The 25,549-nt window shown below is 35.8% G+C and overlaps 3 protein-coding genes across 4 annotated transcripts; all 3 read right to left on the minus strand.

Moving 5' to 3' along the window:
• Positions 1 to 21: 21 nt before the first annotated feature.
• On the minus strand, positions 22 to 17,202 carry LOC142636998 (pantothenate kinase 1-like). Of its 2 annotated transcripts, XM_075811290.1 has the most exons (11): positions 16,722 to 17,070; positions 16,419 to 16,595; positions 15,991 to 16,043; positions 7,291 to 7,407; positions 6,367 to 6,486; positions 6,168 to 6,262; positions 5,971 to 6,064; positions 4,693 to 4,821; positions 1,778 to 1,890; positions 1,448 to 1,628; positions 23 to 787 (listed from the first exon to the last, which is right to left on the minus strand). In XM_075811290.1, exons 1-11 carry the CDS (start codon positions 16,879 to 16,881, stop codon positions 632 to 634), a joined length of 1,395 nt encoding a protein of 464 aa, XP_075667405.1. In that variant the 5' UTR covers positions 16,882 to 17,070; the 3' UTR covers positions 23 to 631. The 2 variants fall into 2 exon arrangements, with proteins under 2 accessions (XP_075667406.1, XP_075667405.1); XM_075811291.1 differs by lacking the exon at positions 7,291 to 7,407 and having other exon boundaries at positions 22 to 787; positions 16,722 to 17,202.
• Positions 17,203 to 20,290: 3,088 nt separating this feature from the next.
• LOC142633651 (F-box/LRR-repeat protein At4g14103-like) lies at positions 20,291 to 21,942 on the minus strand. Its single transcript, XM_075807891.1, has 3 exons — positions 20,944 to 21,942; positions 20,666 to 20,818; positions 20,291 to 20,572 (listed from the first exon to the last, which is right to left on the minus strand). Exons 1-3 carry the CDS (start codon positions 21,919 to 21,921, stop codon positions 20,291 to 20,293), a joined length of 1,413 nt encoding a protein of 470 aa, XP_075664006.1. The 5' UTR covers positions 21,922 to 21,942.
• Positions 21,943 to 23,535: 1,593 nt separating this feature from the next.
• LOC142635688 (uncharacterized) lies at positions 23,536 to 24,201 on the minus strand. The gene has a single exon (XM_075809806.1). The coding sequence runs from the start codon at positions 24,199 to 24,201 to the stop codon at positions 23,536 to 23,538; it is 666 nt and encodes a 221-aa protein (XP_075665921.1).
• Between the last annotated feature and the right edge of the window lie 1,348 nt (positions 24,202 to 25,549).

Genomic DNA, 25,549 nt, shown 5'->3' on the forward strand with positions numbered 1-25,549 from the left:
TCCCAAACTATGTTCGACATATGTTGTTCGGTTAACAACAACTCAACTCGGAGAAAAAACCTGAGGTTGTTCTGCTTCTGGGTTGTGGTGCCAAGTTAGGCAGTAAGTAACTGGGCCTACTTGGGCCAAGTTGTGTAGTATGAAAAATTATTTGGTGTTAATTTCTAGTTTTTACTGCATGTAACAGAATTACAGAAAAACTAGATACCACCTCCAATACTATAGGGTCGATGAAAGGCTTACCCCTTCCATTAATAGTGATGTTTCTTAGTATATTTATTCACACAAAGAAGCATCTTGCATAGCATGCTTATTCTCAATGGTCAACTTACAAATTCTTGTGAGCTTCATTAACCAGAGGAAACGTGAGATATAATAATAATAATCTCATATTGTAGTGTAAAAACGAAGTGACACTTTTAATCAGTAAGTAATACTATATTACCAAATGACCATAGCGTAGTGATCAATATATGTAAGGTTCAATTGTAGACACTGGATCTCAGTTATAATTATAAGTCATGGTTGGATCTTTCTTCTTTGATGGTTTTCAGCTTTCAGCCATCTATGTGAAACACCATTCCATATTGTTCATCTAGGAATTTCACCATCATTGGCTTATGTTGTTTGTCTAACAGCTACTGCATAGTTTACTACAGCTACCGCATAGTTTGCTTAGTTTACTTTCTAAATTCTTTAACTTTTTAACTAGTGTTGCCTTGTCATTTTGTATTCTATCAAGCTCAGCTTTTAGTCTTTCGACCTCTCTATTGTGACGATCTTCCACCTGCAAGCAAAAGGCCATCAACATTTGCAAATTACATTACAAACAGAAGTGCAATAATAAATGCACTTTTCATTATGAAGAATAAAATTGGTGAAACAGCTTCCTCATAATCATCATTTTAAATTTGACTGCACTAATTATGCAAGCATTTTAGTTACCAATGGCTAACAATTTATCACTTGTAGGGGGATTGCACCAGTAGACCTGAACTTAGGATACAGCTTGGGTCTAGTGCTCCAGTGCACTGGACCAAAGCTTAACCCCTAAACTTAATAGCAGACTCATACTCGTCCCCATTTAGCTGTTCATTTTTTATTTTGTTTTATAATTGTAGTAAATCATATGTAGATGAGTAAAGCTATCAATAAATTAAACTTCTAAAGCAAAGTGGGTCTAACCATGAATGTGATGATTCTCATGTTCCCACTCGCATATCCGCAAATAAAGTGCATGTAGAGTAATGGATAGAAAGACACAACGCATGCACATGTGTGAGTGTGTGTGGAGAGAGAGACAGAGAGAGAGCACATAATTGTACAAGTCTAATCCAGCTACACTATAGTTAACTATAAGCATTTCATCTAAATTTAAAATTAATGACAAATACAAAACAGGTTCATGAACTTCATATACTAGGAAATGGTAGCTGGAATTACTTACCCTCTCCTCTAATTTCCCATGAAATTCTTCGCCAACATCTGAAAGTCTAGAAGAATCATATGCAGTGAGCTTATGTGGCACTAATATGTTAAGATCGATCTTCTTGTAGTTCAGGAGTGCACCAACAGCTCCTAAGAAACCTTCATGTTGCAAAAACACAGCTGCTACTTGACCTTTAGACCTAAGGAAAAAATAGAGAAACATAATAAAAGGAAACAGGTTCTTGATAGCACTTTATATCAAAGGAATAGATTGCTTGATCAAGTTATGACTTTGAAAAAGAATTATTTTAACCACAATCCAAAAGTGAAATAAGTAGCAAACTCTTACCAGAAGTTCAGTCCGTAAGAAATGTTATCCATTGTAGAGGCATGTCCTCGAATGTAAGAACCTCCAAAACAGATTCTCTTAATCCCTAAGGGAGCAGCTACAAGGTAGGATATCTGGAATTTGTGGGAAAATGAAAATTAATGATTTGTCTCATTAAAATGTGGGGACTAAGCTTCAATATGTGTAAAGGAAGTAATACTAATTGTTTTAGCAAACAAGACCATAAAATGAATACCAAAGCATCCAAAAATATGATTTGACAAAAAATCCTGAACTATTGTTTGTAGGAAACTTCTCTTTAGAGATTGGCATGTCAAACACCTAAGGACACGGCAACTGAGTTCCACCACACTAGACATTCATTTGAGACTTATAGAAGAATTTGCTAGAGAGCGGTGGTTCCTGATGCAAACAGTTTCTTGGTTTACTGTTCCTGGTCAGCAATGAGCTATACCAATGCTGGCACAGAAGTAGCTGGAAGATTTTGAGCATCCTCTGAGAAGTCATCGGCCAGGGTAGACCCTCTTGACTCTGTAAAAGCAACTCCACCAGAATCACATTGGGAAACACCAAAAAGCCACCACCATAAGTCATAGCTGCCGACTAGAGCTTCAGTCACAGACCATCAACCCACAAGAACACAAGGTCCACAAGACCATTGACTTGCGTCATCAAATCACCGGCTTGAGCTTCAGCCGCGTCAACAATTGCCACTGAAAGGACTCGTGAATTCCACAGAGAGAAGGGGGAGGATGAGAGATTGGAGAATGTAACCATTAACAAGTTTCGGAAACCCAGTTCTAATATTTATAAAAATGCCGCCTTTATAGAAAAACCAAAAAAGGGGGATCTGAAAACACCAAAACAGTGTTCTCATAAAAAAGGGTTTGCACACTAATTTTGAGAACACCATTTTTAAGTTGGGTTTCTAAAACACAGTAAACTCCAACTATATTAAACTCTCCTATGACTTCTATTAAGTTCAATGGTAAGAACTACATGTATTGGGCCTAATTGAAATATTTTCTGAAGTAAAGGGCTTATTCAATCACCTCTTATATTACAAGCCAACAAGCCATTATCCTCTGCATCTACAATCAATGCAACCAACTCAGATGGCTTGTCTACCTTTACTACATATGTTTTACCCAGAAAAGTCTTTGGGATCAAGAGAATCACCTAATCATGTCTCTAATGCTTTATAGTATAGAACCCAACCTTAGGGTTACTTTGTTGCACTTATAATCTATGAAGGCTATCTGGGAGCAGGTATGTGTTGTATGATGTTTGCATGTGATATTTCAATCTTGAACAAGGTAATCTGAGTTTGGAAATATATTATTCACAAGTCATGGGAGTCCTCGAGGAAAGAAACATGTATCAACCGCTCATGACAGACCTCCAACATATGGAGAAACACTGATTTGCATAAATAATTTTTCAATAGGTCTATAGGCATGAACCCGTTTAAAGTTGTGCATGCTTACAACCTTAGCAAGCCCTTCGATCTCCCCATGTCCCCACATGTTCATGTATCTGAGATGGCAGAAGAATTTAAACATCATGTTCATGACTTGCATCATAAGATCAGCAAACAAATTCATGCGAGTTATTCAATATAAATTACAGGCGAATTCATGTCAATGTCACTTGGAATTAACATAGGGATTAAGTCATTGTTCATGTTAGGCCCAAGCGGTTTCCCTCCAGAACCATTAGGAGATTGCAAACTGCGTGCTAAAGCAAGTTGGATCAATGCATATGCCATTGATATTCCATCTGTCTATGGTATTACCTTGAATTTTTATGTTGTGGATTAGGTTACTTATAATGGTCTGGCAAGCATATCAAATGATCCTTTCGATAAACCATCCCAGGACACAATTGCCTATCCTATCCCTAATTCAACCTTATTAAACCTTCCACAAGCACATGAAGAATCTATTGGTGCCATTTTAAATGAGAAGATTGTTTTCACTGGGGATTGAGATGTTCAGTGTTTTTTTGGTACGCAGACGAGGATGCCTAGAGTCATATTGTACTAGAATCACCAAAGAGAAACTGCAACAGCTTGATCGTGATCTGTAAGAACACTACCAGATTGACACAATTGCCAATCATATCCCTAGTTTGACCTCATTAAACCTTCCATCCCTAGAGTTGATGGGAACACGAGATTTATGCTTATTTGAACTGTGAGATTTTTCTTTGGGAACATTGAGATATTGTGCTAATTTGAATTTTGAATTAGTTTGACTTTTATTTGATTGAGGATTTTATGGGATTGTATTTATGGCATGGTTATATCTTAATCCTGGAAAGCCTTTTTATTTTTAAAAATTGGGTACTTTAATCGTTTGGGACATTGAATTTTGAGTTGAGTTTTCTTAATAGCTTCGTGGTGATTCCAACCAGCCCCAAGTGGTGAAGTCTAGGGTTTTAGCTCGTTAACCTTAATCCACCCTCACTTTCTATTTATGCTTATACTAGAGCTCCATCAATATGAAAACTAATTGAATTAAATACACCTTATCGTTCACACACTATGTTTGAAAACATTTGTAGTTTCTGAAGTCATTTTCTTGTCTAATCCTTTGTATAGCAAGAAGCCAAGTCCCTGATATATTCACAAGTCACAATAGCAAGGATTCTGGGTAAATTTTATTTATTTTTTAATTTTTTCATCTAGGCAGTAAGAAACCATAGAAATTCAAGAAATAACTTAGACAATGTCCAGGTCAAACATAATGCATGGGCAATTTGGCAGTGATGGCTGCCACAGCCATTAATTTGTGAAACAAAAATTTTCAGCAATTGTTCCAAAGGGACATTTCACAAAAAGATTTATAGCTAGAAAGTGATATCTCTTCTATGCCATGAAACAGTTCTACTTCCCTTACAGATCAAGAAATCACCTGTGCAATAAGGTACGTGAAATTTCTCAAAAGACTTGCGGCCATATCCTCAGCTTTATATCCTGAGAGCTTTTTGTTACCATTGACCTTTCCAAAGCAAGAAGCAATGGCAGAAGCTGAAAGACTATGCTGTAATTGAAGAAATTGTAAGATCATCAATAGTATAGGGATATCACTAAAAATAATTGAGATACTATCTACACATAAGACCAGAAATCAATTTAACAGAACTATTGATATAATGTATACATCATACAGAGGACAGGAATGATCACTGAACAGAAATAATGTCCTATATCTTTGAAATTAACCATCAGAAGCAAACTTGCAGAAGTAATAATATTAAATTAAGTTCAATTTTAATCTCTAAACTATCAAAAGTTCTACTTTCATCCCTAAACAATTGAAAACATTGCATTTTACTTCCTCTTGTCCACCTCCATTAACTTTCTATCCTACATGCCTAGGTGGCATTACTTTTTTTACTTTTTGCCTTTTTTTTTTTAAGTAAAGGAGGCAGGTTTGAACCCCATGACATGGGAATTAGGGGGTAGACAAGGTGCCATTTGGACTACAAGCCCATTGGCCCCTAGGTGGGATTACTTAATTTGACATGAAGCACTAGATTGCCAAAATTATATATAAAAAAAACCTTTATATGACATGGACCAAAGCATTAAAAAAAAGGTGTTACGACAAGCAGCATGACTTCATTTGTCTCTCAACGTTAAGATTTATTTCTTTCTTTCATTTCCCGCATTTGCTCGGCAATCAAACACAACATAAAATCAAAATTCACACACTTGATGCGACCGTCTTTGGTTGCTAGAAAATGTGGGAAATGAAAGGATTTTTTTTCTTCTTCTTGTAGTCTTATACAGCTGCAAAAGCCATATCATAATCACCCATAAATCAAAAGGACAAGACAGTGCACACACAGAAACACGAAGAGAGTCTATGAGAATGAATGGAAGCAAGTAAATACAGAAAAATAAATAAAATCTACAATATATAGCATTAAGATTATATTTTAATTGAATTAAGTTAATTCTTATATAGAGGTCCTAAGGTTCAATATTGTTACAGTATGCTTGATTAATGAAATTCTTGCTGTAATTTTTCCAATGACCTGATATTGATTCAAAGCAACCTACGTACTAACTTTAAATTTTTGTTTGGTGATGAAACCCTAAGTGCTGATTCCTCAATTTATTTTATCTTATTGTTATTTTTACTTACAATTTAATTAAATCAGAATTTTATGTTGCATCAAATTACCTCAGGATAACCTGTATCTCCATAAATATCTCCAACAGTCAAATCCAGTGCTCGATTATCTCCCTGCTGACTGATTTCTAACAACTCATCATAACTAGTGAAAAAAGAAAGAAAGAAAGAAAAGAATTGAGGTCATGAGATTAAAAGCATAAGTAGACTGAAGAAAAATTACTTTCCTGTCTGAGTTATTGGATTACCTCTGGCAATTTGTTAGTAAACTTGCAAAACCAAAAATGGTGCCACCACCGAATTGAGTACCAGTTACACGTTTGAATTTTTTATTTCCAGTGACCTATGTGAGGTCAACATTTACGTATAATGAAAATATGCATTCTGGAATACAATAAAAAAATTAAACAGTGACAGAAGATTCAAAAGAAAAGGAATAGGAATTACCTTGATAATACTAACACCAGAACCTACGTTTACAAGTAGGTAAGGAAATAAATCACAGTGATCAATGTTAACATATGTCTTCTTTCCACTAATGTGTGTGAAAGCTTCCTGGTCAATTTTCTGCTAGAAAAAAAAATCAAAAGTAATTTTATTGAGTGAAATCATTTGAATGGCTAAAAGAGTAAGGGCATCACATACCAATGCAATGCATATATACATTATCAAAATCAGGAATATACTTTAACCAACGGGCATCAGTGTTTCAGAAATTGACTTAAGTATTAAAAGAAATATAGATCCATGAAAGGCACTTGAAAAGAATAAGTATGAATGAAAAGCTCGAAGACATTAATTCTAAATTTAACATTTATAAAAGAAATTTTGATTTTCTTTTCCCCTCAAAGATAGATTCAAATATTAAAACATATAACTAATGCTGCACAGAGAAAAGACAAAAATAAATAAATAAGAAAGAAGGAGCTAATACTGTCTTGTTCCTAAGTATTCTCCGAAAATGCCTGTGAAACCATTCACAATAAAGATCTCTGAGACAAAATTGGCAAAGCATCTACCTGATAATTCCTTCCCCTCAAAATTCTCAAACCGATTTCCACAAACCGAAAATCATGACCAACTGAGTGTCCTCACTTTCTCTGTTATCTCCAGCCCACATAGATAAATATAAATTTCACACATTCCTTAGAGACAAAGAGAAAAAATTACAAAAGGATTTTCCCAGATTCTCTTTATCTCCTGAGGTTCTGATGAGCATTGTTATGCAGAATTGAATGAGGGAATGAAGGAAAGTGAGGTTGAAGCGGATCTCATTAGAACAATTTGAAACCACAATGCATGTAGAAAATATCCAAGAAAACTCAATAGAAAATCTTCAAATCACCATAAGGGATGTTGGTGCAATTTTACCTGGAGTAAGAAATTAGCACCAGCAACAGTGCTAGCTATTTCATCTACTATATCAAAAGTAATGTCGAGTCTATCTCTGAAAATATCAGCATATTTATATGCTCCACCACCTGTGGCCTATGTGAATAGGAAAAAGTAATTAAAAAAAAAGTTATACAAACAAGGAATAAAGTTTCAAAAACCATATTAGTAGTATTTACTAAAATCAGTTGCAACTGGGTAGCAATATAATGGGAATGTAAATATTAAGATTTCCATATAATTATCTTCTGTTAATTTTTTAAAAAATATAGTCAGAATTGGCTAAATTCATCCCTCAAATGCAAGGTTAATTATCAAAAAGAATTTGATTAGTTATTCAAGAGATTTTACAGGGATTGGAGAGTTGTTCCCCTCAATCTCTTCAATCAAAAGTACCATGCATGTGAAATAACATTTTAGGGTATGAGTTAAAAAAATCAATTATCAATGAAGTTCACAAATGGAAAGACATTAGTAGAATAACAATTAACTGGAAAATCAATCCCTCGCGAAAATTTAGCAAAACCAAAAGCACAAATAAGACACTTCACCCTTCCATTATCAACACCTAGCGAGCTATGCATATTTATTGTTGAAATGGCTTGAATTTAACTTCCGTGGATTAACATTACAGGTAAACATTAAATGCTATCTTGTATGAATTGTCAAAGAAAATGGTAAGGAACAACACCAACTCTCTGTGTATTCATACATAGCCAAATTCTTTGACTCTATAGGCAATTAATGAATGCATGCCTATGTTAGAAAGTTTGACTTGATCAACAAAATCAAAGAATGCAATTCAGCATGTAGGCTTGCATGAAGAAATTCTACACTCATGCATTAAATGATGCAGGGATTGCTTGGCCACTATTGTTGACTTGCTTCCACAATTGAAGACTCTCAGGCGTTGAAACAATTTGTATTTTGGCTGAAGGTTGGTTATAAATAGTGGTGTGAGCAAGAGATACTTCAAGCGTGAAACAGAGAGATAGAAAGGAAGTGTTAGTGTCTTGTAATTTGTCTAAATACAATAGGGTGTTCTCTATCTATTTGTTAGAGAACCAAAGGATGTATTTGGGGTTTGGGTTGTAGTTAAGTGTCTTCAAGTTGTTGTTGTAATCTCCACAGTTATAGTGAAATTTATTCTGTCGCCTCCCGTGGACGTAGGCATATTGCCAAACCACGTAAATTCCTTGTATCATATTTTCTTCTCTCTTATTTTAACCTTGTGTTAAGTCAGATTATTTCACTCAATTTTCACAACAATTGGTATCAGAGCTCCAAGTTGATTCGTTCAATGGAGATCAACACTTCTATTGCCAAGATAGACGTAGTTAAGTTCAACAGAACTGGTAACTTCGGTTTATGGCAAAGAAGGGTGAAAGATCTATTGGTACAACAAGGTTTGGTGAAGGCTTTGTATGGGAAAGCAAAGAAACCAGAGACGATGACGGATGAGAATGGGAAGAACTCAATATGAAGGCAGTCAGTACAATTCGACTATGTTTCGCAGACGAGCTTATGTACAATGTCATGGATGAGGTGTCTACTGCGGCTATATGGTTGAAGTTGGAGAGTTGATATATGTCCAAGTCCCTCACAAATAAACTTCATCTTAAGCGAAAGCTGTATGAGTATAAGATGGCAGAGGGTACGGATTTGGCTCAACACGTTCACACGTTCAAAAAAATTATTAGTGACTTGTTGCGGATCGATATAAAATTCGATGATGAAAACAAGGCAATGATGCTTCTGTCTTCCCTCCCGACATCCTATGAACACTTGGTTACAACCCTGCTTTGGGGGAAAGAGACTCTGGAATTTGAAGAGATCTCAGGAGCCCTATTAGATCACTACCAACAGAAGCAAATTCGGGTGAAAGTTCTGGTGACGGGCTTATGGTAAGAGGTAATCAAGAACGTGGAAGGAAGAAAGACAGAGATTACAATTCTGCTAAGGGCTATAGCAGATCCAAATCCAAAAGCAAGACAGTGAAATGCTATAAATGCCAAAAGAAGGGGCATTTTAAGCGAGACTGCCCAAAGTGGAAAAGAGACAAGGACAAAGACAAGGAAGGGTCATCAAGATCTGCAAATGTTGTGGTAGTAGATTCAGATTCAGATGGAGATATGCTTTCTGTTTCATCCAATGCCAACAAGCTAATCGATTCTTGGATTCTGGATTCAGCATGTTCTTTCCACGTGACTCCTCACAGAGATTGGTTCGACACTTACAAATCGGTTAATTGTGGTTCTGTTCTAATGGGCAACGATGCTGCTTGCAAAGTTGTTGGAATAGGAACAATTAAGATAAAGATGTTCAATAATGTGGTGAGGACATTAGGAGAGGTACGACATGTTCCAGAGGTGAAAAAGAATTTGATTTCATTGGGAACCCTAGACTCTAATGGCTATTGCTATAAGTCTGAGAATGGGTTAATGAAGGTGTCAAAGGGCACTAAGGTTGTGATGAAGGGGCAAAAAGTAGAAGGCAATATCTACAAGCTATTCGGCAATACCATTGTAGGTGGAGCTGCTGCAGTGACTGAATCTGAGCAGGATGATACACTCTTGTGGCATATGCGATTAGGGCATATAAGTGAGCGCGGTATGAGGGAATTGCAAAAGAGAAATCTGTTGGCTGGAGTTGAGTCATGTAAGTTAGATTTCTGTAAATACTGTGTCATGGGAAAGCAGTGTAGGATGCGATTCAAAACAGCCACGCACAAGACAGAAGGTATATTGGATTATGTACACTCTGATATTTGGGGGCCGGTGCAAGTTGTCTCTAAAGGTGGAGCTTGGTATTTTATGAGTTTTTTCAATGATTATTCCAGAAAGGTTTGGGTTTTCTTCTTGAAGAACAAGTCTGAGGCATTTGCAAAATTCAAGAAGTGGAAAGCCGAAGTGGAAATCTAGATTGGAAGCAAGATCAAGTGCTTAAGATCTAATATTGGCACTGAGTACAAGGATGGGGAGTTCTTGAAGTTTTGTGAAGAGCATGGTATCAAGAGGCACTTTACAATACAAAGAATGCCTCAACAGAATGGAATGGCTGAGAGACTTAACCGGACAATCGGTGAGATAGCTAGATGTATAAGACTGAATGCTGGGCTTCCTAAAGTCTTCTGGGCTAAAGCAGTGAACATGGCTTGTTACATTCTTTACCGATCGCCTAGAGCTGCGCTTGATGGGAAAGTTGCTGAAGAGGTATGGACAGGGAAAGAAGTTGATTACTCGTTGATGAGGATATTCGGGTGTCCAGCCTATGTTCATATTCCTATCGAAGAAAGGTCAAAGCTTGATTCAAAATCCAAGAAGTGTATTTTTCTCGGGTTCGAGAAAGTAGTAAAAGGGTACAAGCTTTGGGATCCAGTGGCACAAAAGGTGATGATTAGCAGGGATGTGGTGTTTGATGAGAAATCCATGATAAAAGATTTCAGAAAGGAAGAAGAGTCTCAAGAAAAGGGAAGCAGTAGTAACAGTAATAGATCAGTGGTTCAAGTGGAGCTAGATGATGTAGAGTCTAAGCTAGAGAAGGAACCTCACAATAGTGATCAAGATGATCACAACATGATATCAGAACGGCCTAGACGCAGCATAAGACCACCAGTTAGGTATGGTTTCGAGGATCTTGCTTCTTATTGCTTAGTAATTAGTAGCGGGTATCCTTCCATTTTTCAGGAAGCAATTGATAGCTCTGAAATGGACAAGTGGATGGAAGCTATGGTGGAGGAGATGGAGTCCTTGAATAAAAACAAGACTTGGGAGTTGTCAGAACTTCCAAAGGGAAAGAAACCAATAAGTTGCAAGTGGGTGTTTAGAAAGGAAGCAGTATCAGAAAAGGAAGGAGAACTGTTCAAAGCAAGATTGGTAGCAAAGGGATATTCACAAAGACATGGGATTGACTACGATGAGGTTTTCTCACCTGTGGTCAGGCATACTTCTATCAGGGTAGTGCTAGCTTTGGTAGCACATCAGGATCTAGAATTAAAGCAACTGGATGTGAAGACGGCATTCCTTCATAAGAATTTGGAAGAAGAAATCTTCATGAAACAACCAGAGGGGTTCAAGAAACCTGGTACGAAGAATCTTGTCTACAGATTGAAAAAGTCATTCTATGGGCTTAAACAATCTCCCAGACAATAGTACAAGAGGTTTGATTCCTATATGATTCAAATTCGGTATACCCGTTGTGAGTATGATTGCTGCGTATATGTTAAGATGCTTGATGATGATTCTTATATTTTCTTGTTACTGTATGTTGATGACATGTTAATTGTTGCAAAGAGCATGTATAAGGTTGACAAGTTAAAAGCTTTGTTGCACAAAGAGTTTGACATGAAAGGCTTGGGTACCACTAAGAAAATTTTGGGTATGGAGATTCGCAGGGATAGGGAGTCAGGAAAGCTGTGGATATCTCAGAAGAACTATATCAGAAAAGTTCTTGAAAAACTCAACATGCAAGATGCTAATCCTGTAAGCACCCCATTGGCGAATCACTTCAAATTATCTGGTAGTCAATGCCCGAAGAATGAAAAAGAAATTGAAGACATGTCAAAGGTTCCATATGCAAGTGCAGTTGGGTGTTTAATGTACATGATGGTTTGCACTAGGCCGGATTTGGCTCATGCAGTGAGTACTGTCAGTAAGTACATGCAAATCCAGGTAGAGAGCACTGGAATGCAGTGAAGTGGATATTCAGATACCTGAATGGAACCGCAGGATATGGGATTCTATTTGCAAGGCAACATGGGGATAATTCTGTGGTAGGATATGTGGATTCAGACTATGCAGGCAATATAGATGACAGAAGGTCTACAACAGGTTATGTGTTCACACTGTCAGGAGGGACTATTTGTTGGAGATCCACACTACAATCCCTAGTAGCCATGTCTACAACGGAAGCTGAATACATGGCGATAGCTGAAGCTGCAAAGGAAGCACTGTGGTTGAAAGGGCTAGTCAAAGAGCTTGGTTTGAACCAAGGAGGAGTACAATTGCATTGTGACAGTCAAAGTGCCATTTACTTGGCAAAGCATCAGGTTTATCATGCTAGGACAGAGCATATTGATGTGAGATTCCACAAGATAAGGGAGTTGACTGCTACAGGTGAAATTATTCTTAAGAAGATTGACACTTCAGAGAATGCAGCTGATATGTTGACGAAGCCGGTACCTACAAGCAAGTTCAAGCACTGCTTGGACTTGATCAGTATTTGTGGCCTATGATAGCCCGTAGGGGCTAAGGTAGAGGCGATTGAAGAGTTTATTTGTGAAACTTGATACAATTCAAGCCAAGGTGGAGATTTGTTGAAATGGCTTGAATTTAACTTCCGTGGATTAACATTACAAGTAAGCATTAAATGCTATCTTGTATGAATTATCAAAGAAAATGGCAAGGAACAACACCAACTCTCTGTGTATTCATACATAGCCGATGTTTGACTCTATAGGCAATTAATGAATGCATGCCTATGTTAGAAAGTTTGACTTGATCAACAAAATCAAAGAATGCAATTCAGCATGTAGGCTTGCGTGAAGAAATTCTACGCTCATGCATTAAATGATGCAGGGATTGCTTGGCCACTATTGTTGACTTGCTTCCACAATTGAAGACTCTCAAGTGTTGAAACAATTTGTATTTCAGCTGAAGGTTGGCTATAAATAGTGGTGTGAGCAAGAGATACTTCAAGCGTGAAACAGAGAGATAGAAAGGAAGTGTTAGTGTCTTGTAATTTGTCTAAACACAATAGAGTCTTCTCTATCTATTTGTTAGAGAACCAAAGGGTGTATTTGGGGTTTGGGTTGTAGTTAAGTGTCTTCAAGTTGTTGTTGTAATCTCCACAGTTATAGTGAAATTTATTCTGTCGTCTCCCGTGGACGTAAGCATATTGCCGAATCACGTAAATTCTTTGTGTCATATTTTCTCCTCTCTTATTTTAACCTTGTGTTAAATCAAATTATTTCACCCAATTTTCACAACAATTATATTTCAAGGGGTGGTGCAAGTTGAACCCAATAAATCCAAGGTAGTTAAGAGAAATAAAGGAAAAATGATTTACTCCTTCCCCATAAAGCTTACAGAGCTTGAACTGAAAAAATTAAAATTAAAATAAGCTCAAGTGCTTCTTGGGCAAGAACTTTTAGACCCAGTTTGCCTTTCATCTATAAAAGTCAGTTCCTGCACTGAACCTTGCAACTCTATCTGCTTTTCTCCTAGTTACAAGGTCAATAGGAACCTATATCTAGATTTCTAAAATCTAAAGTAAAAAAGATTACAATGCCCATAGTGAAATTTTCGCCAAGTATATATAGAAGATCTCCATAAAACGTAACTTCACTGACTAATGAGACCCATCATGTAAATACTATTGGGTCAGTTCATGAGGAAACACTGAATTCCCTTACAAACCTCTGATATCTCCTATCACAATCAGATTATTTTCCTTTTCTCAAATCTCTCTCTCACCACTCTTCTTTTCTCTCCTTCAAACCTAATACCTCATTCTTCACAACTTAATTAGTATCATCAAACCTACTTTTAACATGTGGTGAGAACGTGAGATGCAACCTCAGGCATATCTCATGTTATGTGGTTCTAAAACAATGAATAAAAATAATGGGGGGCAAAAAAGAAGATGTGTATAAAATTGTTCCTTTCTGCTTATGTAGACTAAATTCATCAATCTGATGAGGACAAATATCAACTATACAGAGAACAGTTCATGGAGATGAAACCAAAAAAAAAAAAAATGGAAGTAAATAGACATGGAGGGTCATGTCCTAATGTATTACTAATTGTCTTCCTTGTTTTGTGGTTGATAGAAAAATAAACTCCTACATTCCAGTTTTCATCAACCTATCAAAAAAAAAAAAAAGAGATATCTAAGATAAGGTAAAAAAAATCACCAAACAGGGGTGGGATGGAGAGAGGAGTGCAGAGAATTGGTCTCCCATGAAAATAAGCTGTGGGGTTTGGAAAGAATCAATGATGTTCATGCAAAAAAAAAAACTCAATACTTGAAAGTAGTCTGAGATTTTTTTTTATTTTTATTTTGTTTTTTGGTTCCAACTATTCAGCATGAGAGAACCCAAAAAACAGTTACCAACTTACCATAATGCTTATTGGTCAACTTGGTTATGATTAATAAACTAGCATGGAAACACTCAGAAAAGATCCTAAAAGGATAGTAGATAAAAGCAAACATGGACAAATAAGTTCAAGCAAGGGTCATGTTACATCAAGAAATCTGGAGTGATATTGCTAAAAAAACAAGCAGCGATTGACGTAGCTTCAGTCCAAGAAGAATCAAAGAACATCCAAAGAAAATAAGAAGGCGCTGAAGCCTATAATCTTTGGTTTTTTTGTAACTGACATAATCGTTTTAACCCCTATCTTAGAGTAGTAGAAAGTTATAATGCCATGTGCATTACTGCACTTCAGCAGAATACAGACACATATGAATGAGCCATCAACTCTGCAAGTTTTTTTGCTTGGAGAATAGTAACCTATTGGTGAAACTTTGAAAATGTGTTTGTGTCTGGGTAGGACTGGGTGTGTGTATGTTTGTGTACCTAAGAATGGTATAATTGTTATGGCAAACTTGACAAAGTACTAGAATCAAAGTTCTAATATGCCAACACTCTCATCCAAGTGAACAGCGATGAAAGGCAAGATACTACAGTCATAAGGGAAAGATACTATTCTGCATATAGAACATTAAATGTCATTAAAATTTTCTCTAAAATTTTATTTAAGGCATCTCAGGCAACCTCCTAGAGAACTATGGACTGAATTATGTTATGGCATTCTAGAACATTTGAAACTAAATGACTTTGCTTCTCATTTGTATTACTCTGGGTGTGTGTATGTTTGTGTACCTAAGAATGGTATAATTGTTATAACAAACTTGACAAAGCACTAGAATCAAAGTTCTAATATGCCAACACTCTCATCCAAGTGAACAGCGATGAAAGGCAAGATACTACAGTCATAAGGGAAAGATACTATTCTGCATATAGAACATTAAATGTCATTAAAATTTTCTCTAAAATTTTATTTAAGGCATCTCAGGCAACCTCCTAGAGAACTATGGACTGAATTGTGTTATGGCATTCTAGAACATTTGAAACTAAATGATTTTGCTTCTCATTTGTATTACTCTACTCAAGCATTAAAAAAACACATTATTTTAGTGAGAATAAGAAAAAAGTATAACGCAAGGAGCGCAATCAATTTTATTTCATAATTTATTATTTTTCCATGTCATTTTTTAATTTTGAACTTGTTTTCTTTTTGAATTTGGTCTGTAATGTCGTTGAGGATTTTATAGGATGTTTTTCAGCCTATCAAAAAGAGTCTCTAGCAATAATTTGAGAGTTGGCAACACGAATTTAAATTTTCTAATTGGGGAATGTTCCTCTTGCTTGTGGTCATTCCAAGCACCCTTTGGCCTTAGGTGGTGAAGCCTAAGGTTTTCAGGCAAATTCTGGTGGTGAAGCTTAAGATTTGTTCGTTCTATCTTATTTTCCCTTTTTTCTGTTTTCCAAACTAATCTGTCCTGCATCAGAGAAATTTCCTCACAAGTTTGGCAATGTCTACAAAGTACAAACATAAGAACACAATATTCATCAAACTATTGCACAAACAGAACAAGTCTAAGCATGAAGTTTACCTTAATAGTCATATTTTTGTGAAATCCAGTTGGTTGCACATCTGAATTCTCTCCTGAAAGAAAAAAATTTATCAAGTTTAAGAAACTATACACATTGTAAAAAATAAAAATCAAAATGGTTCAAGGTTAACAAACACAATTGCTAATTTTATTACCCATGCTTCGTTGAGACACTAACTTCTTGATTGACATGGTACTCTAAATCACATTTTATCAAAAATCAGTATAGTTTGAATTTTGAAGGTGGCAGGTTCCAGTTCGCTAAACTAGTCAAATCTATTATTGTTGAATAAAAAATCTGGAGTTCAAAGTTCAAAAACCGCCTACACCAAAAACCAATCGGTGTAAAGAGCAATGATCATGGGTCCAACGCTAAAGATTCAAATTGTATTGTATTGTAAAGTAAAGTTTGAAAGTGGAATTCGTACCAACAAAACAGAGGCGTTGAGAGTGAAGAAACTGAATCCATTGATTGAGAAATTTAGTCTCAAACTTAACGAAATGTAGGGTTCCATCAAGAGTATGGCACTCTATTGCACCATCGCTGCAGCTTGTCATACACTTCTTGTTCTCCCTTACAAGGTATACTACTTTAACAAGGGTTCCTGAACTCAGAAACAAAAGCCAGTCCTTAAAAAAAGAAAGTTAAAGCTTTCATATTTAGAAAACAAAACAGGGAATCTAGCAATAAGAAAAAGCATTTCAAAAACCAATAAATAAAAGCAAATTACCTCCAATATCTAGAGATATAAGGGAGCTATCATTATCAATGGGAAGTTCGGGAAAAAGTAGTGTTGGATTTTGGTGATTGGATGGTTGCTGCTGAGTGATTAGACCATTGAATCCAAATCCCTCCACCTCCTCTAGTTGTTGACAATTGGAGCGTTCCATGGCAATGTACCAACACTACAAAAATTCTGTATTGTGGATTTGGGAATTTTTTATATATGTTTAGGATTGAATTTGAACCGATGGTGAATGATGATTGAACTAAGATACCAATTAATTTATAAAGTTCGAACTTGGAACCCAGTTCTCTTATTTACAACAAAAGACTTTACGCAATATTTCTAATTTGTTAAGATATGCACAACACTTGTTAAGATATGTACAACAAAAGATTTTACCGAACACTTGTTAGATATGCGTGTCATTTGGATTGGGAGGAGCTACTGGCCAAGGAATAGGCCCTACGCAATCCTTCTTTCTTTCTTTCTTTTCGGGTGGTCCTTTGTATTTTCGTTTTCTTTTTTCTTTTTTTGGGATTTTTTAAACCAATCTTAAAATTTGAAAAAAAAATAGAGGAAGGCCAAAATGAATTTTGGGAAGCATATATATATATATATATATATATATATATATATATATTTTTTTTTTTTTTTTTTTTTTTTCTCCAAGTCACTAAATTTTAGTATGATTTAGATTTTTTAACACTATTTTAGCAATATACATGAAAACGTGAAATATTCATGAAAACTTTAAAAAGTGTTAAGTGTGCCTTAGCTTTGCCACCAAATAGGTTTTGCTTCAAGATAATAATTCTTGAATTCACCAGAAATGAAAAGAGAGATTTCTCAGAAATTTTATTAATAAGAAAATTGCGTTGTCTTAGAGTCTACAATATAGAAAAATGAACTCTAGAACTACCAATTGTATTCCTTAAGATGGGTAGAAGACATTGAAAATTGTAATTTGTGTTAGGAATGACCAAAAAATGCATAATTGAGAAAATTACAAAATCAAATTTTGGCAAAAACGATTAATTAAAGGCCTATGTAAAGGAATTTGTCTAAAATGCAATGTAGGTCATGTTGATCTAATAGGTAATGAGTTTTGATCCTCATGATGATTCCCTTCATCTCATTAAATTTCACACCAATGATTTCCTCTATAGTACTTTGCTACTTTTTGGATTTCTTGCATGTTGACTTCTGGTGATCACCCTATTCAAAGAAAGTTTTTATTGTTTATTCTACATTAATAAACTTTTATGGCTAATCAAAATTAGTTCTTTTCTATATATTTCTCCTAATGTTTTTAAGTTTTCTTTGGAAATATTGATGGACTAATGATTAGAGAATTTGCATGACATGATATTTTATGATACCCATATTTTGTATTAATAATCTTGTCAATTTTTGTGAAGGGCAAGATTTATGGCCTGTTTGGAAGTTAAAAAAAAGGAGGGGGAGTAAAGTAAAGAGATGGAGAGTAATTCAATTACCTTATTTTGAAGTTTTTTAAAGAAAGAGGGAGAGAGATTTGGAGGGGTTTTAACTACCTCTAACACCTCATTTTTAATTCTCCCAAATTGGAAAGATTTGGAGGGAGAGTAGAGTAGATAAACTATTGACCAAATGAATTCCCTAATTTATCCTTTCTAAATTAATAAAATTACAAACCGATTATCTTTGTTTGTTTACTGAGAAAATTGAAGGTGATAAAAATAAAAATAAAAACAATTTCACAACTTACTAATCCATTCCCAAATTTCAGACTCACCCTTCAACCCATCTGTCTGTCTGTCTGTCTGTCTCTCTCTCTCTCTCTCTCTCTCTCTCTCTCTCTCTCTCTCTCTCTCTCTCTCTCTCTCTCTCTCTCTCTCTCTCTCTCTCTCTCTCTCTCAAAATTGAAGCTTCGAGAAACATATCCACACAAATCAATCAAACCCCAGATTTTCTCACCAACCAAACACCCTATTTTCCCGAGGAAAAAAAATCATAATAACTCTATTTCCCCTCAAATTGAGCTCCGAGATTGCAAACCTAATTCGAGGCTGATAATTCCGTGTTGCAAGTCCATGTTGGCGAATTCTTCTTCGTCTTCTTCTGCCAAATGGTCATCGAGCTCACTCTAGCTCCGACTAGCTCTGAATTGTAGGAATTGCAGGAAATCCCCTGCAATTCTGGTACGAACGCAGCTGGGGAATTCGGGTCGTCGGGTTCGGGTGTTCTGTGTGGCTCAAGACAAAGCTAGAAATGAAAATGGAGTGGAGTGCAGTGGCGTCGTAATGAGGGTCCATTGGTCGGGTCAGATTCTACGGCTGATGGGTTCTCCGGTTGGTTCGAGTCTGACTCATAGAGTAACAAGTGGGTTGGAGGTAATGATAAATTTAAAAAAAACCTCTGTTTGGCTTCTCAGAAAATCCGAGGTGTTGAAATGAAATGAAAAGAAAATGTTCAATATGCATATAGTTGAGTTCTAGTGTGTTGATTTGTTGGAATCTAAAAAGTGGAAAAATGTTGGAACTTTAAATTTTGTTTTTTTTCCTATTATATCTGGGCACCCAAAACTCAGAACAAATATATCCAAATAATAGATTAATATGTGGAATGAGAACGATGATTAAATAATTATTTAATCTAACAAATTAATTATAGGCTAATGTTGCAAGTTCATTTTCAAATAGGGGTAAATTTGTCTATTTAAATCATTTCTTCTCATTTCTATCATAGTTTTTAAAACATTCAAACAAGAGGAAGGACTAATTACTCCCTTCCCCCTTACTAATTTTAAAAACATCCAAACAAGGTAGAGGAGAATCATTCCCCTCTACTCTCCTTCCCACTACTCTCCTCCCTCTTTAACCTCCAAACAGGTCATTCGGTACAATACTTAGGCGCTGTTCCTTAAGTTTTTCTCTTAGAATTCTGCTATATGGTTTTTTTCTCATGAAATGAAAGATTATTTTTGAATTTAGCCACATGACTAAGTTTTAAGAGAGAAATCTAAGGAACAATAACTAAGGTACTATATATAAGTTTTGTTCTTTTGTGAATATTAACTTGATCAATTTTCAAAGAATTTCCTTCAAGCAAAAGTGCATAAGCAGGAATGATGTCACCAAGTTCAATAATTAAGTGATGCTCGAAATACAACAAATTTTACTGCATAAGTTTTATATATAAGGTGTCACAAATAAATAAATCAAACATTCATTTTGCTGAATCACTCCCTAATTCGGCATGATTTTACCCAACTCCCTCTCTCTCCTAAATAACATCACATCTGCCAGAATATATTCTACCCGTGCAAAAAAAAATTCTGAGTATTAGAATATATTCTAAGGGTGATGCCTGAAGCTCTCAAAACATGAACTGTACAGCTTGAAATAGTTATAGCTACTTGGGAATCAGATTGCAAAAAGAAATAAAGAAAGAATCACAAAATCTGGTAGGATAGCACAGGCAAGAGGTAAATTATATAAGAAGTAATAAAATATGCCATTATTTTTCATATGCCAGATAGCATAATATGGAAACTTGAGAATGGTGATCTACAATTGAAACCAAAGAAACATTCAGCAGAAAAATATTGAACAACTTGACCCTTTGGGGAACGACAGTATTTGTGCAGAAAATTCCTTTAGCTTCATTATGTCCCCACTGCTTACAAAATCAAATGCATCAAATGAAATGCTAATCCTCTTCAAAACTGATGCAATTTTAAGCAAAATCTTTATGGCAAGAATCTCTTTTTCATCTCCAGATAAGCCAAAAATATTGATAGTCTTGAGGTGGGTCATGAGACATGAAGGCACTCGATCCAATATCGAATCATAAATTCCATGACATGTAATCCCCTACATGGTTAACAAACAACACAAAGTTAGTGCAGTGGCAATTCAACAGTGGTAAGGGCACTGTATCAAAAATTGCAGTTCAAAAAAAGTTACCATTCCTAGTTCAAGAAAGTCAAGACAAGGAGAGTTCCGAAGTATGGTCAGTAGACGAGAAAATTCTATTGGTAATTCACTGCCCAAAGTGAGACTGGTCAAATTGTTGAAACTAGGAAGAAGGGGAAATAACTCCTCTGCATAATTGAGAACCTACAATAACACAAAACACCACCACTAAAAAGTTTCAGGTGAGCCTTTTAATAAGTGAATAGATAAAAGGAATCCATGCTACAAAGGGATTCATTTATACAAGTAATTAGCAGCTGTGAACATACCTCAAGAGAACTAACCTGTAGTTTCAGCTTTTCTACATTACCGAGCCCATCTAGAAGCTTAAATATACGATAAGCATCTTGAACATCTACGTAGACATCTTCATCATCTCTTTGGAAGACTTCAATAGATGCATCAACAACTGAGGATGAATTTAATAAGCAGAAATCATTTAGGTGGTCACCAGTGAAAGAAAAAGATTCCAAACTATTTCCAAAAATCTTAACTTGACAACTGTTAGAATCATTCTGACCATCTGCATCAGCATTCAGGTCATCTTTATTCTCATTTGCATCACTAATAAATAGAAATCGAAGCATTGGAGGAGAGATATACACAGCCTTGACATTATTCCAAATGCAGTCAATTATAATTAACTCCTCCAGAATTGGGCAACCTGAGAAGAGCAGTTGTGTTGAATTATCATCGGGAAATATAACTTCCATAAGAATCAATTTCTTGAGACTCAGAAAACTGACAATTGAAGGGAGTTTGAGATAATGGAACATGGAAAGTGTCAACTCTTGTAATGATTCACATGTAAATAAGCTAGGCGTCAATTCTAACGATTCCTGAAAGTTTGCAAGACCCAAATATAACGCTTGAACCTTATGCTTAACAACAGCACTTATCCATGAATTAATGCGATGTGTATCACATTCCACATCACATGAAAGAGAGAAATCTTTTATATTTGAGGAATCACGAAGTGCAATTGCTCTTTCCACAAAATTCATGAGCATCGTCCTCCTATCCGGTTCCTCTTCATAAAACTCAAGTTTGGGGATGGATGTCCATAGGTATTGCCATCTTTTCAATAATATGCTTGTTCTGACAGCATCTTTGGTCGATAGGTATGACAAAATGTGCTCAAGAATTGCATCTGGTAAGTTGTCAATATCGTTTCTGCTCTTAATAGCATTCTGTTTCTTTCTGAACTTTATCTTCTCGACATTTTTTAATTCAAAACTTACATCCATAACTTTGATGATTTTCCTACACCAAATTACCCATCGTCAGATTTGTCTTTAGAATTCATAACAGCCCCTTTTGACATTCTGAAAAGAGTTCTAAAATAATATATAGATTCCTAAAACAATTTTTATAAACTCCTAATCATGAAAAACTAATATTACAAAAAAGTAAACATTCTAAATCCGACCCAACTTTTATTTATTTATTATTGATCTGTTTGCCACAACAAATATAAGAAAAACTAAAGCATTCCTCAATAGTGAATACTAATCTATCACCCCATGCATGTATTTAACAATTATCCTGAATTCCCATAAAAGTTTTCAAGCCCTGAACTTTCTAAGAAAATTGAGAACCCATCCAAGAAATTCATTCAATAGAAACCACCATTACCATCAAAACTAAGTTCAGAGAACCACATAGCAATTTTTACTTATTTAAGGACAAAACAGAAAGAAACATAGTATAGAAACTGACCTGAAAGCACCCTCGTTTGTAGTCTGGATGTTGAACCAATTTCTGAAAGGACAAAATGTAGATTTTGGTATGGGTTATCACTTTTCACTCGTACCCAAATTTAAGTATCTTCCTCTCTGTCAGTCTGTCTTCTGTAACTGACTAACTGCTCTCAGTATATGTTCCAAAAATCAAAACTGTGGAATGGTATTGGACTTTTGATGGGCTTTTTAATCGTAGGTTCTTGGCTGAAAAATATTTATTATCAAGTGTACCATGTTACATGTATGCAAAATAACCATATCAACATTTCATTATCAAATGTTATCAAAGAAAAGAAAAAAAAAAAAGCGGTCTCAACATATCGCTACTATTCATAGGGTATTAGTGGGCGGTTATTTTTGTACATGTATCTCTTATTTGTGAGGAGTGCTACATCTATTTAATGTTTTTACAAGACTTCTGCAATAAATTATAAGTGATACATTGTTATTGGTTATAATATAAACCTACCTCTTAAATTACTTTTTTTCTCACTAATAATAATTTGTAACATTTGTCACTTAGGAATTATTGTGAAAATATTTGTGGACATAGCATTTCTACTTATTTATTGGATTTTGATACAAACCAGACCCGAACAGTTGATACCAAATAGTTTTTTTACATGTTTAGGTTTGGGATTGGGTTTGATAGGACGACAGTGAATGGTCCTCTTTATTAATGGTTTCGAAACTTAGAAAGGCCTTACTGAAGGATGACAACTTCGCTTCTAAAAGTAAATAGGCATTTCATTTTGAGTTACTGACACCGATCACATTTTTTCCACAATATTAAGTCGCCTCTACAAATATTAAAAACAAATGAGATCTTTTTACTCATTCTGAACTTTCAGTCAGCTCCACGTTTTTAACTTGGGAAAAAGGATCGGTCTTTTTTTACTTTATGTGTGTAGAATTCAAGATGATTTAAGTTATGAAAAAGATTAGCAATGAATTCTTTTGTGTCTAGGCATAGCAAAAGGTTAAGACTTGGTAATGAGAAGTAGGAAAAAGCAACAACTACAAATACAATAAATGCATAAGTTCAATTTTTTTTTTTTTATGTGAATATTAAAACTTTTATTACTAATGCAAAAAGGTTCTTATATTATATATAAGAGCTTACTCAATAAAGTAAGAACTCTCTTCAATCCACATACTAAAGTCAACAATATTTTGAGTATGTTTGGCTAATAAGTGGGCTGGTCTATTTCCTTGTCTGCGTACATGAGAAAAATCCACTCTGCTAAAGTCACTACAAAGTGTGTGCATGCCTTCAATAAGAGGTTCAACAGCTGTTGGGGGGCTAGAAACTTCACAAAGGGCCCTGTAGATAACAATCGAGTCACCTTCCAATATAAATTCTTGGATTCCAATATCCTTCGCAAAAAGGATGCCTGCCTTAAAAGCTTTTGCTTCTGCCTCTAAAGCCCCCAGTGGAGCTTCGATCCTCTTGCTCAGAGCTACCTCAACCCTTCCTTCATCATCCCGGATAACCACACCAATACCCACTGCCCCCTGTGTGGAAAAAACCGCCCCATCGACATTAACCTTAAACAGAGGACTCAGTGGTGGTGACCATGAACTCTTCAACTCCTCCATGAGTAACGGTACGCATGGTGTCGCTACTGCAGCGGTATACTCTGCCAGGTAAGTTGCTGCCCAGGTATTTATTTCTTTCCCCGATTTTTGCTTCCCACCATTCTTTACCTCATTCCGATTGCACCATAAAGCCCACGCAATGGTGACAATCTGATCTATTTTGGACTCATCCACCCTATCGGTCATTACCAAATGCCATAGGAAGTCATGGAAAAACCTACACACCTCTCCTCCCATCGGAGCAACTATCTTTGAAAGCGCCTATGTCTCCTTTGCTCTGTGACAGTTCCCGAGCACATGTTCAATAGTCTCCATCTCCACACCGCACTCATCACAAACGCCATTTTGCAGTACTTGTCGTTTCATGAGGTTGGACTTGGTAGGTAGTATCTCCCTGCACACTCTCCACACAAAGTGACGCAGCTTATGTAAAACTGGGAGGCCCCAAAGTTTTCTCCAGAATTGTTTCACCAGATCGCTACTCATACTAGTGCCCTCCAACTCGGTTTGGGATAGTTTTTCTGCAAGGGAATAGGCACTACGCACACTAAAAAGGCCGTTTGTAGATTCTGTCCAAATTAACTTATCCCTTGGGAGCCGAGAGCTCAATGGTATCCCCTTAATAACTTCTGCCTCATGCGGGTAAAACAGAGCATCAATGAGCACCGTATTCCAGCTTGTAGACTCAGGCTTAATCAGTTCACATACCTGAGTATCAGAGTCTAAAAACAATCGGGGTGAGCACACTCTATACGTGGATGCCATGAGAAGCCATTTATCCTCCCAAATCCTTATGTCCCTCCCATTACCAACTCTCCACCTCATACCTTCTTGAACCAGCGGTTGGGCAGCCAAAATACTCCGCCATGTGTAGGATGGATTGTTTCCTATAGAAGCATGCAGAAAATCAGAGTGTGGGAAGTATCTAGCCTTAAGAACTTTGTAAACGAGAGAGGTGTGCATTGTTTGTAGCCTCCAGCCCTGCTTTGAAAGTAGAGCCATATTGAATTGTTTAATCTTCTTGAAACCCATACCACCACAAGATTTTTGGCTCACAAAGCTTGTCCCAACTCATCCGTGCTAATTTCTTTTCATCCCTTTGTTGACCCCACCAAAAATTCCAGATCATGCTTGTAAGATCACCACAAAGAGAGTCAGGTAATTTGAAGCAGCTCATCGTATAAGTTGAGATAGCTAGTGTCACGACCCAAATCCATGAAACATGAATTTAGATACATGATTAAGTTGTTAACCTCACCTAGCTCAATAAACATAATTTATTTAAACTTAGTTCAATAAACTCCAAATAGACAATGCTACTGATAAATCTCTTACAATAACTAAAATCCATAATTTATAATAATCTCCAAAATATTGTGAAGTCTAAGCAGAATAAAAAATAATAATAATAACTAATAATCTTTTCAAAACTCCACAAATTGAAAATAATCTTCACTATATAAAACGTGAATTACAAAACAAAGATAACTAATTTTATAAGTCTTCAAGTAACACTGAAGTCGCCTACAACTTC

The sequence above is a fragment of the Castanea sativa genome, chromosome 5 (assembly GCF_040712315.1).
Source record: "Castanea sativa cultivar Marrone di Chiusa Pesio chromosome 5, ASM4071231v1".
Lineage (NCBI taxonomy): Eukaryota > Viridiplantae > Streptophyta > Magnoliopsida > Fagales > Fagaceae > Castanea > Castanea sativa.

What these genes read in the sequence shown, in the direction of transcription:
- LOC142635688 (XM_075809806.1), bottom strand. Translation starts at nt 24,201, where the DNA reads ATGACCGATAGGGTGGATGAGTCCAAAATAGATCAGATTGTCACCATT.
- LOC142636998 (XM_075811290.1), bottom strand. Translation starts at nt 16,881, where the DNA reads ATGGAACGCTCCAATTGTCAACAACTAGAGGAGGTGGAGGGATTTGGA. An exon ending in GTGCTAATTTCTTACTCCAG is followed by an intron (nt 6,487 to 7,290) that starts GTAAAATTGCAC and finishes TTTTTCTAGCAG; the next exon opens with AAAATTGACCAGGAAGCTTT. An exon ending in GAGATACAGGTTATCCTGAG is followed by an intron (nt 4,822 to 5,970) that starts GTAATTTGATGC and finishes CTTCAATTACAG; the next exon opens with CATAGTCTTTCAGCTTCTGC.
- LOC142633651 (XM_075807891.1), bottom strand. Translation starts at nt 21,921, where the DNA reads ATGGATGTAAGTTTTGAATTAAAAAATGTCGAGAAGATAAAGTTCAGA. An exon ending in TACAGGTTAGTTCTCTTGAG is followed by an intron (nt 20,819 to 20,943) that starts GTATGTTCACAG and finishes GTGTTATTGTAG; the next exon opens with GTTCTCAATTATGCAGAGGA. An exon ending in ACTTTCTTGAACTAGGAATG is followed by an intron (nt 20,573 to 20,665) that starts GTAACTTTTTTT and finishes TTAACCATGTAG; the next exon opens with GGGATTACATGTCATGGAAT.